Genomic DNA, 18,578 nt, shown 5'->3' with positions numbered 1-18,578 from the left:
AGTCCTGTCTGAGGTTTTCATGGTACTCTCATTGCAGCTTTCTCCCCAAAAAACAAACCCAAAGATCTTCCTTTCTTAAGCAGGGCTCACCTGAGTGCTGGGCTGTCCTTGGTACTCGTTTTGAACGTAAATCCCTGTAGGAATGTGTGTGTGTGTGTGTGTGTGTGAGAGAATAACAGGGTCCCTCTGTTTCTTGGAAGGACAGAACTTCTGCCTGGCCAAAGAGCCGTGGGATGGTTTTGGTTGGAAAAGCCCCCAAAGAGCATTGAATCCACCCATTCCCCAGCACTGCCAAAGGCACCACTGACCACCACCTGAGTGCCACATCCACACATTTTGTTGAGCCCATGTAGGGACCCCTGACCCCTCCCAAGCCTCTGCATCCCCAGGAGGATACGTCCTTCTGCCGAGACCCTGCTTCCTTTCCTGGGATTTTCCCACATTTGGGAAAGAGCCCAAGCGCTTTGGGCAGAGCAGGCCTGAGCTGTGGCGGGTGGGTGCACAGGAATTACACAGGAATTACATAGGAATTACACAGGAATTACACAGGAATGTCCCCAGGAATTACACAGGACTGTCCACAGGAATGTCCCCAGGAATTACACAGGACTGTCCCCAGGAATTACGTAGGAATTACACAGGAATGTCCCTCCTGTGCCAGCCTGAGTTTGGGCTCCCCCCTGGCCTGGGCAGGTGTTGGGCTCGGGGTCAGCACTCTCTGCCTTTGGCCATTCAGCCTTGACAGCTGAGAGGGGCTTTGGTTCTGAGCGCCCCTCAAAAGCTCCCTGGGGATTTGCTGGCCAAACCCCCGGGGATGAATCCAGGCACTGCTGCTGACCCACAGCCGTTCCACCTTCTTACAGCCCAGCCTGTCCCTGGTGTTCCCTGTGTGGTCACCAACCCCTCCCCTGGAGTCCTTGGGGCTGGGTTAAGTGCTGACACCAATTAGTGGGTTTGGGCTGGCTCGGTGCCACCCGGGCTGGGCAGGGCTCCGAGGAGGGAAGTGCAGCTGGGGGTTATCGTGTTCTGGGTTGATTGCTATATATAATATATATATATTTAGGACTTGGACGTCAGTGATCCTTGTGGGTCCCTTCCAACTCAGGATATTCTGTGATAACATAATAAATAACCTATTATATAAATAACTATTATAAGCTATTATATAAATATAGAAATACTAATAAATATGTATAATTGTAAATGTGTAAATAAATAACCTAATATATAAATGGTATCTATCATAGTGATTGTATATCCCAAATAAATAGTGTATATTGTATAACTATATACACTTACAGGGGTAGTATAGTTACAATATATGCCACATAAATATACATTAATTGCAACAATTATAACACAGTATTATACTAATAGCTACTAAAATTCTATATACATCCATATGACATTCAATATAGACTAGGACAAGTAACTGTGAGTCCTGCTGGTGGCACCCAGGGTGGTGGCAGTGCCCAGCGCTGGGGCACAGGTGACCCCCGAGCTGGGCTGGTGGCAGCAGCTCACGAGCCCTGGCCTTGCCTTGCAGGACGTGTCCGGCAACGCGGCGTTCCTGGCCTTCACCCCCTTCGGCTTCGTGGTGCTGCAGGGGAACAAGAGGGTGCACTTCATCAAGTGGTGAGTTCAGTTCATCAAGTGCTGAGTTCACTTTGTCAGGTGCTGAGCTCCTTCCAGTGCTGAGCTCTTTCCAGTGCTGAGCTCTCCCACGGGGTATGTGGCCCCCTGGGCACCCCAGGGTGGCTGGGGGGTGACCGAGGTGTGAGCGCTCGACAGGGCTGGGTGCACCCCGAGCTCTGCTGCCCCAGGCTCACTGTGCCGGACATTTGTCCCCATTAAACTTCACCGTGCCCATCTCGGCCGTGTCCCCAGCGCCCCCAGCCCCTGTGACCCTTCCCAGCTGCTCGGGGGCACTGTGGGTGTCCAGCCTTGGCCGCTGTGTCCCTGGTAGTGGCACTGCCACCAGCCATGGGACCAGCCCCTGCTGACCCCCATCTTCACCCCGGGCTGTCCCCACTCCAGCTCAGGGTCTGTGAGCCAGGTCTGCTCTCGCCAGCCTGAGGCACCTCCTGGGATGGAAACAGGCCCTGGCAGTGCTGGGGGCTGGCTGGGCTGGGTGGGCTCTGCACGGCCCCACCTGCCTGTCCTTGTGCCCCCAGGAACGAGGTGACCAAGATGAAATTCGAAGGGAAGACTTTCTATCTGTACGTAAGTCAGAAGGAGGTGAGTGCTTCCCCTTCCCGTGGGACCTCCTGGGCACGGCGGGGCCCTTCCCTCAGCGGGTTCTCAGGGAATGTGGCAGCAGCATCACCCTGGCCTGCAGGGCAGGGACATGGGGACAGCTCTGTGCCAGTGCCAGGGTCACCTCCCTGCTCCTGCTGGTGCCCACATCTGGGCACTGGACCCCACAGCCCCCCTTAGCCCAGGCCAGGCCACAGCTCTTGGCCGTGCCCTCCCTCAGGATTATTCCCAAGTTGCTTCTTCTTTGCCATCATCCCTCAAAGTCAGCCAGAACACCTCTGGCTGGAGCTGGCTCCCACAGGAGCCTCAGCAGGAAGTTTTTAAAGCCCCCTGTGTTTCTGGCTGTTCCCAAAGGCTGGGAGCAGAGTGGGAGGTGTGGGCACTGGGCATTTCTGCCCATCCCTTGTGCCAGGTGCTGTCCAGGCTGATCCCTGCATCCCAAATGGCTCCAGAGCAGGATCTGTCTGTGCCAGTGCCACTCTCCAGCTCTGTCTGCTGCATTCTTTGTCTGTGGGACGAGCACCACTCCCTGTTCTCCCCCCGACTCCCTGTCTTTCTCCTTTAGGAGAAGAAAATTGTTCTCACCTATTTTGCCCCAACGCCAGAAGCCTGCAAGCACCTCTGGAAGTGCGGGATTGAGAACCAGGCTTTCTACAAGTAAGTGCTGGTTTGTGGGATGTCCTGCAGCCCCTGTGGGTTGGTGCCCACGTGAGGGCTCCACCCAGGCCCCGGGGTCGGTCACTGGCCCTGTGGCACCTCGTCCCAGTGGCCCTGGCAGAGCCACCAGCCTCCAAGAGCAGCAGTGCCCCTGGATGGGGGTCTCTGCCCTGCAGGGCCCCCCCTTTCCCAGCCCCTCTGTGCTCATCCCTTCTCAGCAAACTTCCACCAGGAAGTTATGAGTAATTATTTGGGATGAAGGCTGGAATGCCAAGCAGCACCCTCCCGTTCATGCCATGCTCAGCCCAGGCTTTGTGCTTGGTAATGAGTTTTATTTCAATCAGCAAGCTGCGAGACAGAGCATGCGATGCATCCCCACCGGGAATTCTGCAATCAGCAGCTGCAATCAGCAGGTTTCACTCCTCATTACATGAACATGAAATGAAAATGCAATATTGCTTTACAAATCTCTCTGTGATTAGTGGTGGCAGTGAGTCACCACTGGCCGTGCCCCCCGCGGGCAGAGCAGGGGCTGGGCTGGTGCTGCTGGAGGAGCTGCTGGGCACCCCCGGGGCCACGGATCAGCTCCTGGGGGTGGGGAGGAGGTGGGGTGGCCCCTCTGGGCAGCTTCGCCCACCCTGGCGAGCGCCCACCTGCCCCAGAGGGGCCGGGTCTGTCCCCCTCAGTCCCCAGGCCATGGTGGGCTCTCAGCCCCTGGGGAGCCGCAGTCCCTGCTTGTGGGTGCCCCCGGCCCTGGCAGGAGCTGTGGCCAAGCCCCTGCAGAGCCCTGGCCAGCGGGGCTGTCCCCTGCGCCCGCAGGGATGGGCTGTGCTGGCTGCACGTGTCCTGCTGGCCGGTGCCTCCCCCTGCCAGCAGCAGGCCCGTTCCTGGTGGCATTGCCACCCCCAGGGCCCTGCTGCTGGCCCCTGGCCCGGCTGCATCGCCCAGTGCTGGGGGCAGTGCGGGCTCTCACCCCCTCCTGGTGCTGTGCAGGCTGGAGAAGTCGAGCCAGGTGCGGACGGTGTCCAGCAGCAACCTGTTCTTCAAGGGGAGCCGCTTCCGATACAGGTACAGGGGCAGGGCAGGGCTGGGTGTGTCCCGGGGCAGGGCTGGGTGTGTCCCGGGGCAGGGCAGGGCTCCTTGGGGGGCTTGGGGCACTGCAGCAGCCCAGGGGCGCCTCAGGGGCTTCCAGAGATGCCCCCAGAGCAGACCCCACCCGTGTCACAGAGGCCACCCCCATCCCCAGCCTCACAGGAGAGGTTTTGGAGGGACAGGAGTGGAGGATGGGAGAGGATGGGAGATGTGGGGTTGAGAACGAGGTGTGAAACAAATCCCCACTATCCCTAAATTCCTGCACTGAGTTGCTGCAGAGAGAGCTTGGAGCTGGCACTTTGTGTCTGCGGGATGAGACACCCCAGTGTGTCCCCAGCACTGAGGGGACACTGCTGGCACTGACCTCGCTGGCATGGGAGGGCCTGGATGCCCGTGTTTTGTCCATCCCAGCTCAGGGGAGGTGACCCCTGGTGCCCAGCATCCCGTGCCAGAAGCAGCAGCAGAATATGGTGGCAGAGGCGTCAGCCCAGCCCTCCGAGCACCTCCATCGCCCCCATCCCCCTGGAGAAAACCTTCCTGCTTTCCCTGGAGCTGTGGGGAGGGCCCAGGCTGTGCCCACCTGGCTGCCAGGGCTGGGCTCTTCCCTCACCTCTGCTGCTCTTGCCCCACCTGCAGCGGCCGCGTGGCCAAGGAGGTGATGGAGTCCAGCGCCAAGATCAAGAGGGAGCCCCCCGAGATTCACCGGTGAGAGCCTGGCAGGGGCTGGGAGCCCGGGGTGGGAGCACGCCCAGGGCAGTGCCAGCCCGCAGTGCTGTCTCTCGTGGCCCTGATCGTGTCCCCTGTGTCCCCAGGGCCGGGCTGGTGCCGAGCCGCAGCTGCCCGTCCATCACGCACGGCCCCCGGCTGAGCAGCGTGCCCCGCACCCGGCGGAGAGCCGTGCACATCTCCATCATGGAAGGTACGGCACGGGCGGGGGCGGGAACACCTGTGCACACACACAGACACATGTGTGCATGTGTGCATGTGTGCATGTACAGGCACACCTGTGGACACGCACACACACACTTGTGCATGTACAGACATGCCTGTGCACACACACAGACACACGTGTGCATGTACAGACACACCTGTGCACACACACATAGACACACCTGTGCAGGTACAGACACACCTGTGCACACACACACAGACACACCTGTGCACACACACATACACACATGCACGTGCAGACACACCTGTGCACATCCTCACACACATACACAGACAGGGCACAGGCACAGGTACCCAGACACACACACAGCTGTGCACATAGATGTACACACACAGACATGCACCCACACGAGCACACAGACACGCATGTACACACGATGTGCACACACACACACATGTGCACACGTGCACAGCTGAGGCCGCAGACCCAGTGGCCTGTCCTCACCTGGCTGGAGCAGGGGGCTGCTTCTCCCCGTCCTGGGGCTGTGCCAGGGTGGGATGCACTGGGGAGAAGGTCTGGCAAAAGGCAAAGCACTGGGAGCAGCTGTGTCCCCACAGGGCTGGGGACACGCTGGGGGCTGTGGCTGTGCTGCAGGGTGGCAGTTTTACCTGTGGTGACACCGTGTCCCGGTGACACAGCTGTTCTACCCCTGGATGGGCTGCGGGGCCAGCCCTGCCCCAGCACAGCCACCCCGATCCTGGCCCTGGAACATGGGCAGGGACAGGGACTGCCTGCCCTAAGGGTGGGATTTAATTCCACCAAGGGATCCCAGGGTTGGTGGCTGTGCCGGTTTTGGGGATGGAAGCAGACAGGGTCACCTCTGGCACCCAGTTACATGTGACAGTCTGTCCCCTATGTGCCGTTGGGAAGCAGCCAGAGCCTTAAATCCCCTCCCACCATAAATCACCCCGAGCTGGTACCACCCCTTTGCTTTTCCTCACTCTCACTTCAGCTCGGTCCCGTGGGAATGCGGGTGCCCAAAATAGTGCTGGCCCCGGGGCGGGCAGCAGTGCCACTCGCAGAGTGTCCCCGCAGTGCCCGTGTCCCCGGGCCACCATGGTGAAGTGCCTGGTGAGGATCAGGACCCGGGTCAGTGTTCACCTGTGGCTCATCAACCACTGCTGCCGGGGCGTGCGGGTGCGGGTGCTGGCCCTGGGGCCGCGCCTGCTCTCCCGGGCCCTGGGCATTCTGCCGCTGCTCCCCGCTGGCCCCGGCCTCAGCCACGATGCTCCCCACGGCCGTGGGGACCAACCCCAGCCAGGTAACGCTGCGCCACGGGGTCTGGGATCTTCTGGAGTGCCCACGGGGTTCCCTGCGGTCCCCCCTGCCAGCCCCTGGAGCAGGTGGGATGCAGGAATGCAGGATCTGCGGGATGCAGGATCTGCAGGATGCAGGATATGCGTGGCAGGGAGTGGGCTGGGGTCTCTGAGGCTGGCTGGACTCCAGGTTGTTGTTACCCCAGAGCAGCTCTGCTGCTGGGGCTGGACTCACATTTCCAGGGTTTTCTGGCTTCCGCTGTCAGTCCTGTGGAAGCAGAGGCAGCAGGGTTTGGGTCTGGGGGCCAGCACTGCTGTCACTGTGGGGACGAGCAGTGGCACCCCCCAGTGGCTGTCCCCCGTGTTGGGGACACAGTGGATGCCACGGGGAACATTCCCATGAGAGGGGAGAGCGCAGAGCTGGCAGGGCGAGAGCGCATTCCCTCCTCACTGCCTGGGCGCTGCTGCGGCACTCCCGGCTGAGGCGCTCGGGAGCAAGAGCTGCAAATCCCCGGGAGTGAAAGGCTGCAAATCCCTGGGAATGCAGCCGGATGAGCCCCGGGTGCTGCCCTGGATCCTTCAGCAGCCAGGACAGGTGGTGGCAGCATGTCAGGGTGCTTCAGTGCACTTTGCTCTTCCCCCGGCGACAGGTCCAGCCCTGTCCCTCCCCAGCCGCCTGCAGGGTGGCCCTGGGGACCAGCTGGTCCCCAGCATGACCTTCAGACACCCTCCCTGGAGCTGGGGCCACTGCAATGGCAGAGTTCCTATCCCCACCCCAGCCTGGCAGAACTATCTGAAACAAGTCCCTTATGTGCGTGACTTATTGGAATTCGGGGGACATGTTGGTAGGGCAGGAGTTCCTTGGCACAAAGGACAAAAGCTCAGCCTGGTACAAGGCTGGGGGCTGGCACAGGGGCTGGCACACAGCTCCTGCCATGCCTCCTGCTCGTGTGTGAGCGACATAAAATGTTTGGTTCGTGGTGAAAGAGCAGCCTGTGCTGCAGGAGCCTCCTGCATGCAATGGGGACATCTCTCCCCATGTGATGGGGACATCCCCCTGCAGCCCAGCTCAGCCTTCTCTCCAGACCCCTCCCGCCCAGGTTCTCATCATCCCCACCCATCCCTGCCCCCTGCCATGGCCACGCTCCCCAGCTCGTTCCTGCCCATTCCGGGCGCTGGCAGCAGCAGAGGGGCCCCAGGCACTGTGGGCAGCTGCCAGGGGCACTGTCACCGTCACCTGCGGGCAGCCACAGCCCATGATGGGTGCGTGTGATGGCTGCAGATGAACCTGGGCCCCGCCGTGGTCCCAGCTGGCAGCCAGCGGCTGGTGGTGCCGGTGACAAGCCAGGCAGGTGCCCAAGTGCCACCGCCGCAGTCAGGAGCCGCGTTGAAGGGGCTGCAGGTCCCTAAGGACCAACAGCAGCAACCCGGGCTGTCCCCAGGCCCTCTCCCCGTAGGGGACACCGGGCAGTGCGGGAGGCTCCCGGCTGCGGAGAGGGAGCCCCTGCACCCCCTGAGCGTCCCCTCCCTGTCTCCCCAGGCCTGGAGTCCCTCCGTGACAGCGCCCACTCCACCCCGGTGCGCTCGGCCTCCCATGGCGATGCCTTCGCGGGCCCCGGCCGGAGCAGCCGTGCCGAGAGCAGCGAGCGGGTGGCGGTGATCGCCGACGAGAGCTACAGCCCCGCGGACAGCGTGCTGCCCACGCCCGTGGCCGAGCACAGCCTGGAGCTGATGCTGCTGTCGCGCCAGGCCAACGGGGCCCCGTGCAGCATCGAGGAGGAGAAGGAGTCGGAGGCGGGCACGCCGGCGGCGGAGGCGGAGGGTGAGCTGCGGGCGCTGTGCCCGGGCGCCGGCAGCCTGGGGCCGGCACAGGCCCAACAGGTGAATAAGTTTCTTTTAAGTGTCCTCCGTTTGCTCCTTGTGACAGTTGGACTCCTCTTTGTTTTGCTCCTCCTCCTGATCGTCCTTACTGAGTCCGACCTTGACACTGCCTTTTTCCGTGATATCCGCCAGACCCCAGAGTTCGAGCAGTTCCATTACCAATACTTTTGTCCCCTCAGGCGATGGTTTGCCTGCAAGCTCCGCGCCGTGGTAAACCTGCTCATTGACACCTGAAGGCAGGAGCCACCTCGGGGGCCTGGACCTGCCGCCGCCACTCACTAACCCTCCCCTCCCGACCCCGAGCCCGGCCGGCCGAGGAGGCGGCTTTCCGGGAGGAAGAGGAGGGTGGGCGCAGCCCCCGGAGCCCCCTCCTCCCCGTGCCCAGCCGCGCTGCTCCCACCCCCGGAGCCCGCACAACACCTCCCATCCCGACCCCACGCGCACGACTTGGGAAGCACCGAGCAGAGGGGAATTCATTGCTCTGCCGCCCCCGCGCCCGCGCCGCAGCCGGGGCCGGCGGGGCCGTTCCGCAGGAGCTTTAGCAATGGTGCTACTGAGGTCTAATTTAACACTCGTGTACTGTTACGGTATCAAATCCGCACTGTGCCCGCCACCCCCGCCCTCCACGAACCGCTTGGCAGAGCCCTCCCTGCTCCCGGAGCCTCCCCCGAGGCCACACGGCCGCGACGCTCGGGGCCGCCCCGGTGCCGCCCTGCCCGGGCCCAGCGAGCCGGAGCCCTGGCCCTGCTGCGGACTCGGCCCTTCGCCACTTTTTTAAGCCTTGAAGCATCGGTGCTCCCGAGGGCAGGGGAGCATGGCAGCCAGGGGACGCCGGGCACGCGCGGCCGAACCTGGCATGGAGCTGTAGTGACTGTGTCAGATTTATTGGGATGACCTTCACCCTCCGCCAGCCGTACCTGTTTTGTAAAAAAAAACAAGCAAAAAGAAGAAAAAAAAAAAAAAAAAAAGAAGAGACATTTCAAGGTCTATTTTAACAAGGAAATGCTATTTTGTTATCAAATCTAATCCAGTCTTTTTTTACTTTACGGATGGGGTGACCGTGGGCACCGGTACCGAGCGGTTCCCAGTTAGCAGCGGTGTAAGAGTAAATGCTGGGACCCAACACCAGCTGAGCCCTGCTGGGTTTGGGACAGAGAAGGAGCTCTGGCTTTGGGACTCTTCCCAAGAGGACACAAGTTCAGAAGCGCAGGTGACACTGAGGAAGCCAACGGGCACCTTTAGCCCCGACTGTCGTGGAGTGCAGGTCAATAAACCCAACGCATCGCACCGGTGACGACCTCGGGGCTGTTGGTCACCAGGAGCAGCTGGTGTTGGTCACCAGCCCATCCACAGGGAGCAATAACAGCCAGTTCTGGTTAGGCTGGGGTGACAAGTTGGACATATCAGAATAAAAAAAAAAAAGAAAAAAAAAAGGAAAAAAAAAAGGGTTAAAACAATTGAGCAAGTTTAATTTCATCTCAGGGAGAGATTTTTCCGTAAGCTGGGGCCATAACTGCAGGTTTACAAAGCCTGATGTCCGTGTTGTCTCTGAGCGTCCACCACCCACCCACGGGTGACGCTGGGCCCCCGGGCTCTTGTCACTGCAATAAGGGGAGGGGTCCCGGGGGCACAGCCCCCCTGCCCAGGTCACGGCCCGAGGAGGGGGTGGGCTCCAGCCCCGGCCCCAGAGCAAGGCAGAGCACCCCGGGAAGGCTCCGGGAGCCCCCCAGGAAGGCTCCAGGAGGCGGAGGAGCGATTTTTTTACATGATAATCCTGTTTTATGCAACATAGCAAGATTAACTCTTAGTGTAGTGTTCCTACCTCAGCCCATAGCGCTGATGTTTCTATGCAGTTGTGCTCGTCCCGACGCTGACATTTTTTACCCCCGGGTTAACGCTGCAGTGTCGTCCTTCCTCCTCCTCCTCCTCCTCCTGCTCCTCTCCTCACTGCAATGTTCTGTGTGACGTGGTGACAGCACAGCTCCATCCCGTGCTCCATCCTTTTTGGACACATCCTCCGAGCCCCTCCTGGGCCCTCCCACCCTGGCTTTCCTCGGTAGCGCTCTGTGCCAGCCCCAGGTCACCTCTGCCGTTGTCACCCAGCGTTTTACTGCAAAACCTCGAGAACTGGTGAATTTCTGTTGTACGATCCCCCCGTCTGTCCCAGATCCTGTCGTGTGTTTCAGGCCCTGTTAGTTTTACTCGTCTTTCTATCAAAATGTTGTTTCTGTAGGTTCTGAGATCAGAAACCCATGAATCTCGTCCTAGCATACTGCATCTTTCAGCAGTAGACAGTAAAATACCTGAAAATGTGAATTTCTTAGTTTTCATAAAGAAAACCTAGAGATTAACCTTTCATGTGCCAAATACTGTAAGTTACATCTTTTTTTCCTTCAAAATGTACCTTTTTCTACATATCCAATACCTTAGTTAGCATAAAATCATTGGTGCCATGAAAAGTATTTTTAAATTTAAATAAATATTTAAATATCATGAAAAGCAAGAGTCGGGATGAGCTTTGTTCAGTGATTCTGATCTTTCTTTACTGGAGTGAAAAAAGTTCAAATTGTGAGAAATTTGGTCTTTTAGCAGCTTCTCACTGGAGAGTTCCAGAGCTGCAGGTGAGTCCCTTGCACATCTGCACTCTGGGAGGACAATTTTACAAATGCTCTGGGATTTTTGGGCCCCTCACCACAAGGAAGGCACGAAGGGGCTGCAGCATGTCCAGGGAAGGGAGCAGAGCTGGGAAGGGGCTGGAGCACCAGGAGCACCCCAGGGAGGAATCACTTCTATTTCCATGGAAGACACAGGTGTGGAAGGTGGCTTGAACTATTTATTTTAAGACTTTCAAAGTACATTTCTGTCCTGAGGAACAACAGTCAGCTTCGGAACTGCTCAGTATGGAATAAACAAAGTCAATGCAGAAAGGTAAAAAATAAAGATCTAAGGCACTTCTATTTGAACACGTGGAGGCGGCCACTGGAGTTGCCTCCCACCAGGATGTTCTGGCTGGGGTGGACCACGTTGATGGAGCACACGGAGCTGAGGCAGTCCACGTTGCAGAAGGAGTGCAGCAAATTCCCGGTGTCCTGGAAGACCTGGATCTGCCTGGGCTGTGCCATGCTGCCCACCAGGAAGCAGTGCTCCTGCTTGGGGTCCCAGACGGCCCTGAAGCGTGTCAGCCAGCGGCCCGTGTTGTTGTTGTGTCTGCAGGGGAAGAGGAACATTCTTCCTTATGGACCCAGCATTTTAAACTGTCATTTATGTCCCATTTGCTCCCTTGCCTTCCAAACCTTCAGCACTGGAGTGCTCAGGTCCCTGCAGTGGATCCCTGTCCTGGGATGGGCAGGATGGACAAGAACACCAGAATGGTTTGGGGTGGGAGAAACCTTGGAGTCCATCCAGTGCCCTGCCCTTCCCCTGTCCCAGGGTGCTCCAAGCCCATCCAACCTGGCCTGGGACACTGCCAGGGATCCAGGGGCCTCCCCACCCCCAGAGGGAACAATCCCTTCCCAAAGCCCACCTACCCCTGCCCTGCTGCAGGGGAAGCCATTCCCTGTGCCCTGTGCCCCATCTCACAGGCAGCCGCGGTGCTGCCCTGGCCCAGGTGTGCTGTCCTCACCTGACGGAGCTGAGCAGAGTGACAGTGGGTGACAAGGACGTCGTGTCGTAGACCCTGGCACAGAATTAATACCATGATGAGCCTGTGCTAAACAGGCAGCCCCTGCCTCACACACAGCCTCAGCTCCTGGGCCCAGGAGTGTGGGGTACACGAGCAGCAGACACCCAGCCTGGCACAGGCACAGCCCCAGCTGGAACCACTGCTCGTGCCTGGGGACAGGATCTGCTCTCATGGAGCTGCAGCCCACCCTGCCGGGCAGCTCTGCAGGAGCTGCACAGCCCAAAGGCCAGCCCAGCACCCCCCTGCTCCTTCACCCCCAGGAACTGGGGGGATCCCACCCCTGGGGGCAAAAACTGCCCAGCCCACACAAAATCAGGTAATTACAGAATTATGGCCCAAAGTAACCAGCAGAAAAAGAACCTCTAACACCAGCAACTCACAGCAGCTCAAATGATGAAATGCTAGGCTATTTACAGAAGAGCTGATATCATCATTATTTCAAGGACCAGCTACAAACAAATTTCGTTTCTGAGCATTTTGTGTTTGTGCTCACCAGCCAGGTTTTGGCCGTTTTTGTGGATTTTGATTTTGTGTGATTGTTTTTTAAAGATTAACAGTGCCTGTATATTTTTACTTATAAATAAGTACTTTAAAATATACTTATAAAAATTTACTTATTTACGTTAAATATCCCGAGGGAAGATGAGAATTACAAAAAAACCCCAACCAAACCAAAAAATCATTAAAAATTACATTAAAAATGTTAGTGCAAGTAAATTTGTATCATTTTTGTAAAGTGATAAAGAGAGAAGGTTCTTAATGATGGACCATGTGGAGAAATAATAATAATATTAATAATACAAATACCAACAATAATAACAATAACAATAACAATCATAATAATTATTATGAATAATCATCATCATCATCAACCACCCAAACAGTTGTTATTTTGCATGAGGATTCCTCCTGCCACAGCCTTACCTCAGCCTGTCATCAGCACACACTGTCACCACCCTGCTCCCAGTGAGAGGTGAGAAATAGGCCGAGGCCACGCTCTTGGTGTGTCCTGTGAGAGAGCTCAGGGCCTTGTTGCCCTTGGCCTTCAGGTACCGAACATCGAAGACACGAACGTCCCTGCAACAGGCACCACAAGCACTTCAGGAATTCTCCTTCATTCTCCAAAACAGCTCCAGAGCACGGCAGGCTGTGTCAGAGCTGGTTCACAGCTCCAACATCCACTCAAATGGTGGCTCCAAGGGATTTTGGGAGCACCAAAACCACCCCAACCAGCCCTCCATAAAGTCCCTCGGTGCCAAAGCCCAACAGGGCCCATCTGTCCCCACTTCCAAAGGGTGAAGGGAAATAAAACCAGACCTCACCTTAAATCCTGCTAAGGACTGAAAACTTTTCTAGAAGGACTGAGACAATTTTGACTGCACGTTGAGGCTGAGAAACTCCTCAGCCCCAGCTCCACCCAGCACACAGACCACGGAAAAAACACAGTTCACTGTGGGCTACGTACACTGAGCCAGCAGCCAGGAAATACTGCCTGTTCAGGGGGTGCACGTGCACTGTCCGTGTCCTCGTGAAGCCAATGTCCGCAGAGAGCTCCCAGGACTGCCCCGGGGTCCGTCTGTCCACGACAGCCACGTCCCCACGCCAGTGGCTCACTATGGCAGTGCAGGCATTCTCTTCCAGGAAGTCAAAGCAGGAGAACTCTGCCTCAGTCCTGCAGATCTGAGCACAGGGAAGGTTAAATGTCACCAAAACTGAAGGAAACAGCCAGTTGTTCTAACACCCAAACACCCCTGGGCTCTGGGTTTCATCCTTTCCCTTTTTAATTCACTAAAAACCATGCAGCCCAAGCGACAGCCTCGCCCAGCAATGCAGGTAACCCTTCCACAGGGGAAATAATGAGGAGACAATTAACCATCCAAACCAGACCAGCAACAGCACACTCCAAACTCCCTGTTAGAGCTCCTACAAGGCACTGTCACCTCTGTGTTCCAGCAGTCAAAGGGCTGCTGGCCTTGAGCACACACTGAGAGAGGATTAAGGGTATCTTTCCCTTCTCCAGTGCTCCACAAACTTTTAATCACATGCAGAAATGGAAACTTGGAAACTGGGAGAACCCAGGCTGTCACTAGGATTTGGTGAGTAGGAAACATCTCCCTATTTATGTGATGTTATTAATTAAAGATTGATCCACATGTCCTTGTGGAAATAGAACCTGAACTTTCTTGTTAATCAAACAACCCAAAAATGACTCAGTACCAGCAGACCAAACCTTCCTGGCAGTGCCTCACCTCATCAAAGACAGCCCTGGTGACATCGCCGCAGCGCAGAGTGTCATTGCTGAGGGACAGCAAGTGAGCAGGGTTGCAGGGAGAGAAGTGCATGCAGTTGACCTGGAAGCTGTGGGGGATGAAGAGGTGGGCTCCGTCCTCAGTGCCGCAGCTCTGCAGAACAACATCCCACAGACACAGGCGCTGAGCACTGCACTCATTTCTGTTAATGACAACAGCTCTGAAGGCAAAAACTCTGGATTTTCAATGCTTTTTGAGGAGGCAGAGGGTGCTGGGTGAGAGGACACACCAGCACAGGTAATATGGACAGTAAGACTGCTTCTAGACCCTAATTATGGAAAGCTGCAACTTCCTGCTGCAATCAGTGCCACTGCAGCCACCAGCCCTGGATCTGGGCAGCAGCACCTGGCTCATTTTCACCCACAGCTGGTTTCTGCTGCCACACCAAAACATGGACACACTGGCTTACTGAGAGCTCAGGCTGAATTAGTGACCCAAACTGCACAAAAACAGGCTCTTCTGGGCCTTTTCTAAATTTTGCATCATTTTTTTTTATTTTAAAAGAAACTGAGCAGGTCATTTTGGACCAAGTTCTGGTTCATCCCATAAAGACGACTCTGCTCTCAAACTTCAGAAAAAAAACAGGGATGACAAAAGGAAAAGCCATTTCTGCAACTCTAAATTTGACAACCACCAGGTATTATCCCTAAGAATGTAAAAAACCTGAAACACTCAAAATGCCACCCCAGGCTGTGCCCCACCTGCAGCTGTCCTGAACCACACACCTGCTCAGGTGAGGAGCACATCAAGCACTCACCACATTCCAGAGGCCAACGTGGCCCCACTTGTCTCCAGCTGCCACGAGGATGGTGCTCTCGGAAGGGTGGATGGCCATGGAACACACCCGGGCTTTCACGACCTTCCTGATGTTCTCCTCGCTCAGCACCATGCTGCTCAGGCTCTCCTGGTACCTGGAAAACCAAAATGACAACCAAAACGTTCATTAGGGAAGGATGGGGGGCCAGACAGCCCCCAGTTTTGGCTGCTGCTTTCACATCACCTCTTTATGTCAGGTGTGTCCTTCTCGGCATCTTCCGCTTTCAGCTACAGACAGAAAGGAGATATTTAATCAAAATCAACAGTCTGATATTTAATCAGAGCCCAAGTGAAATTACATTATCCAAAAATAATAATTAAACCAATCATACCTCACTTATCCTCATCCATGTGCTCAGTAAGGCCTCTGTCCATTTACTGTTCTCTGCCTGATCCTCGGGAACCATGGGCAAAGGTCCAGCTGGAACCTGAGGCTGGCATGACATTGGCAATTTTTGTAACTCAAACCAACTAAAACCACAAACAAGGTGAATTTGTACTTTCCCCACACCAGACATTCTGAGAACATGCTACAATAGGACAGGAAATAAACAGTAAAAAGAGAAGGGGATATCATAACCTTATTAAAAAGATAAAGAGAATTCCACTGGCAGCACAGACAAACTGCCTCCTTGGGTTTGTGCCTCTCCTGATACTCCAGCAAGACCTTTACTAAAGATTCAAATCCATTCTACAGCTCCATGGAAGATTTAAATTCCCATCTCTCAGAACAACACACCTTTAACTTGTTGCTCCATCACTGCTTCAGAGAGATGGTAAATATCACCCAGGAAAATAAAACCAGGTCAGAAGTTACAGTGAAGTAAAAACCAGAGGAATAAATCTTTGGATTTAGGGCTGCTCAGCTCCATGGGCTGTTGATGTGGAATGTTTTATCTCAGGACCCTTCTGTGGATCCCCAGCTGCACCACGGCATCAGCCTGGGCCACAGAGCACTGTGGTGAGACCGTGGCACCTGCCCGGGGTGACAGAACTGACCCTTCCTTCCTGTCCCTGTGCCACCGCCTCCCAAACGCCTCCGCTCTGCATCGCCCAGTGCCACCCAGCAGTGGTTTTAGCAAGCTGCTGTGCACCCGCCCCTGCTGCAGCCCTTCCCCTTCTCACGTATTCCTCTGCCGCTGCCGGGGCAAGCGTCTCCACCAAGGGAATGTCCAGCGGCTCCACCCTGAGCAGGCGCATGGATCGCCGTCGCTGGGCTGGCTCATCCTCCACCTTCTTAGGCTTGGCTCTGGAACACGGGAACACCTCAGTTACAGAGTCCCTGTGCTCGGGGACAGAGCCAGGGGCACAGCTGGGACACAGCCTGGCCCCTGCAGGAGTGCTGGCCTCCCTTTCCCAAGGCACACACAGGTGCCACCCTGTTTTCTGTGACACATCCCACCAGGGCCGCCTCCCCTCCCAGCCCTCCTCCTTCACTGTCCACCCAGCCATTCACTCACCAAGCCAGCCTTTCCCACCTTCTCCCAGCACACAGCTTACTCCTTACCTGGGCTCCAGCTCATTTTCTGCTCAACCTGGCACTGTTTTGGCACAGCCAATGCCTTCTCCTCCACATTTACTGGTTACTCTCTCCCTTGCACCTTGGTCACGCCCTCTCTTTTTTTCCCCCACCTTTCACCGACTTTTGTTTTCATCCCACAATGAAGAATCGAGGATATAAATCTTATCTACTGTTACTGTACCTTTTGGTGACATGAGACTGCCTTTTAGTTGTAAGTTGTTTAAGTCTTGCAGCTGACTTGAAGAGAAAAAAGAGATTAATTACAGATAATGAGCGTAAAGAATTAACCTGTATAAAACACAATTATCTCAAGGCAGCAATGAACTTGATGCAATTATTTATAATAATAAGAAAGAAACTGTGGGTGCCCCACCCCTGTAAGTGTTCCAGGCTAGGCTGGATGGGGCTTGGAACACCCTGGTCCATGGAAGGTGTCCCTGCCCATGGCAGGAGGTGGAATGAGAGGGGCTTTAAGGTCCTCTCCAAACATTCCAGGATTCCGTGATTTTCATTACTTTCCTCATATACAGCTGCCCCAGTGAGGAAAGGGTTTTACACCAGGACGGATGACAGTGCAATTATGACACTTGGAAAGAGCATTTTGGTGCTATTTACACCCTATACAAACCTTATGCAGCTTTAGAGCAGCAAAGAATTTTGCACTTGCTGTAATGTTCTTTAGTCTTTTCCTTTCGTAGGCTGATAGGTGGGAATATCCATCCTACAGAAAGAAAAGCCAGTTACGCTCCATCATACAGTTACATGGCTGCAAGAGAGGTCCCAGGCTCAGGGAAGTAAGTCTCTAAACTATTTAAATTATTTTAAAAAATTAAATTAAATTATTTTAAGTGGTTTGATATATTTGTAACAAACATAAGACCATACAAATTAGGGTGGTCATGTACCAACACCAAAATCTGTCCATACAGGTCCAGCTTGCTTTACAACTTACTCTGGCATTAACTCTATGAAGAGAACTGTATAATTTTTTTAATAATGAAAACAATAATGAAGAGACTCAATAAAGCACTTAAAACTTCAGGAAAAGCATAAAATTAAGTGGGACACTGCCAGCCAGAGGTTAAAAGGGGAAAAAAAACCCCCTACGTACAGAAGAAAAACACTTCAAAGCTTTACTGTTCTAAAGATAATAACCGAGGCCGGGTACCCACCAGAGCCGCGTCTCCCCCGTCGCTGCCGTCGCTGCCGTCGCTCTCCGCATCCCACAGCCCGTCCTGGCCGCGGGCAGCCGCGCTGGGGCCGGGCGGGGAGCCGGGGGGGTCTCCGGGGCCGCTCTCGGGCTCTGGGCACGGCCTCTTGCCGGCCGGGGCGCGGGTCCTGCCGGGGCTCCGCAGCCGCTTCTGCGGCCGCGGCCAGGCCCCCGCGGGCAGCGGCGTCAGCAGCACCCGCAGCTGCCGCCGGCACGGCCCCGGGGCCGCGCTCGGCCCGCGCTCCGCGGGGCCCGACGAGGGGGACTCCTGCGGGGGCGAACGGGGCTCGGCGGGACCCGCCAAGGGAGAGCCCTGCGGGGGCGAATGGGACTCGGCGGGGCCCGCCGGGAGCGGCTCCTGAAGGGGCGAACGGGGCTCGGCGGGGTCCAAGGGAGATCCCTGCGGGGGCGAACGGGGCTCGGCGGGGTCCAAGGGAGATCCCTGCGGGGGCGAACGGGGCTCGGCGGGGTCCGCCGGGAGCGGCTCCTGGGGGGGCGAATGGGGCTCGGCGGGGCCCGACGAGGGGGACTCCTGCGGAGGCGATCGCGGCTCGGCGGGGTCGGCCGGAAGGGAGTCCTGCGGGGACGAACGGGAGTCGGCGGAGACCCGCGGCCGGACCCCCGGCACGGCCGGGCCCTGAACCCCGCCCGCCCCGCTCCTCACCTCCCCCGGTTTCTCCCCTCACGGCCCAGCCCCATTCAGGCCGGGCCCCGGGTCCCCTCCCATCTCTGTCCCCGTCCCCCCCGGCCCCTCTCCTCCCGGCCCCGGCGGTCCCCGCGGCCCCGGACCTGCGGCGGCTGCCGGGTGTGCGGTGACGGCTGCTCGGGCTCCCGCGGCCCGGGCTGGGACAGCGCCATGGCGCGCGGGGCGGAGCGGCGCTTCCCGCCCGCAGAGGGGCGGCCCGGGCGGGCCCGCCCTCAGCGCCCTCAGCGCCCTCAGCGCCG

The 18,578-nt window shown here is 56.8% G+C and overlaps 2 protein-coding genes across 4 annotated transcripts in view; one reads left to right on the top strand and one right to left on the bottom strand.

Annotated features, from left to right (window-relative positions):
* FRMD5 (FERM domain containing 5) overlaps positions 1 to 8,450 on the top strand; it is a 58,323-nt gene extending 49,873 nt beyond the window's left edge. For 2 of the 3 annotated variants that reach the window (XM_063412707.1, XM_063412706.1), the window contains 7 exons: positions 1,547 to 1,635; positions 2,175 to 2,238; positions 2,822 to 2,913; positions 3,907 to 3,981; positions 4,642 to 4,710; positions 4,818 to 4,924; positions 7,754 to 8,450. In XM_063412707.1, coding sequence (XP_063268777.1) covers positions 1,547 to 1,635; positions 2,175 to 2,238; positions 2,822 to 2,913; positions 3,907 to 3,981; positions 4,642 to 4,710; positions 4,818 to 4,924; positions 7,754 to 8,328 — 1,071 coding nt within the window. In that variant the 3' untranslated portion in view covers positions 8,329 to 8,450. The remainder of the gene's footprint in view (positions 1 to 1,546; positions 1,636 to 2,174; positions 2,239 to 2,821; positions 2,914 to 3,906; positions 3,982 to 4,641; positions 4,711 to 4,817; positions 4,925 to 7,753) is intronic. The other variant, XM_063412708.1, reaches the window with a different exon arrangement.
* Positions 8,451 to 10,907: 2,457 nt separating this feature from the next.
* Positions 10,908 to 18,578, bottom strand: WDR76 (WD repeat domain 76). Its single transcript, XM_063412756.1, has 13 exons — positions 18,423 to 18,578; positions 17,596 to 18,210; positions 17,052 to 17,144; positions 16,605 to 16,660; positions 16,027 to 16,150; positions 15,234 to 15,335; positions 15,086 to 15,129; positions 14,843 to 14,996; positions 14,026 to 14,178; positions 13,242 to 13,456; positions 12,701 to 12,853; positions 11,717 to 11,770; positions 10,908 to 11,301 (listed from the first exon to the last, which is right to left on the bottom strand). The coding sequence occupies exons 1-13, from the start codon at positions 18,489 to 18,491 to the stop codon at positions 11,049 to 11,051; spliced, it is 2,085 nt and encodes a 694-aa protein (XP_063268826.1). The 5' UTR covers positions 18,492 to 18,578; the 3' UTR covers positions 10,908 to 11,048.

The sequence above is a fragment of the Prinia subflava genome, chromosome 15 (genome assembly GCF_021018805.1).
Source record: "Prinia subflava isolate CZ2003 ecotype Zambia chromosome 15, Cam_Psub_1.2, whole genome shotgun sequence".
Taxonomy (NCBI): Eukaryota; Metazoa; Chordata; class Aves; order Passeriformes; family Cisticolidae; genus Prinia; species Prinia subflava.
The sequence above is the reverse complement of the archived record's forward strand: the minus strand, read 5'-3'. Positions and strand labels throughout refer to the sequence as shown.

Bases quoted from the DNA above. Each gene is read 5' to 3' on its own strand.
- WDR76 (XM_063412756.1), bottom strand. From the start codon at position 18,491: ATGGCGCTGTCCCAGCCCGGGCCGCGGGAGCCCGAGCAGCCGTCACCG. The intron at 18,211-18,422 runs GTCCGGGGCCGC...TCGTCCCCGCAG, and splicing joins ACACCCGGCAGCCGCCGCAG to GACTCCCTTCCGGCCGACCC. The intron at 15,336-16,026 runs GTGAGAAGGGGA...ATGTCATGCCAG, and splicing joins CGGCAGCGGCAGAGGAATAC to CCTCAGGTTCCAGCTGGACC.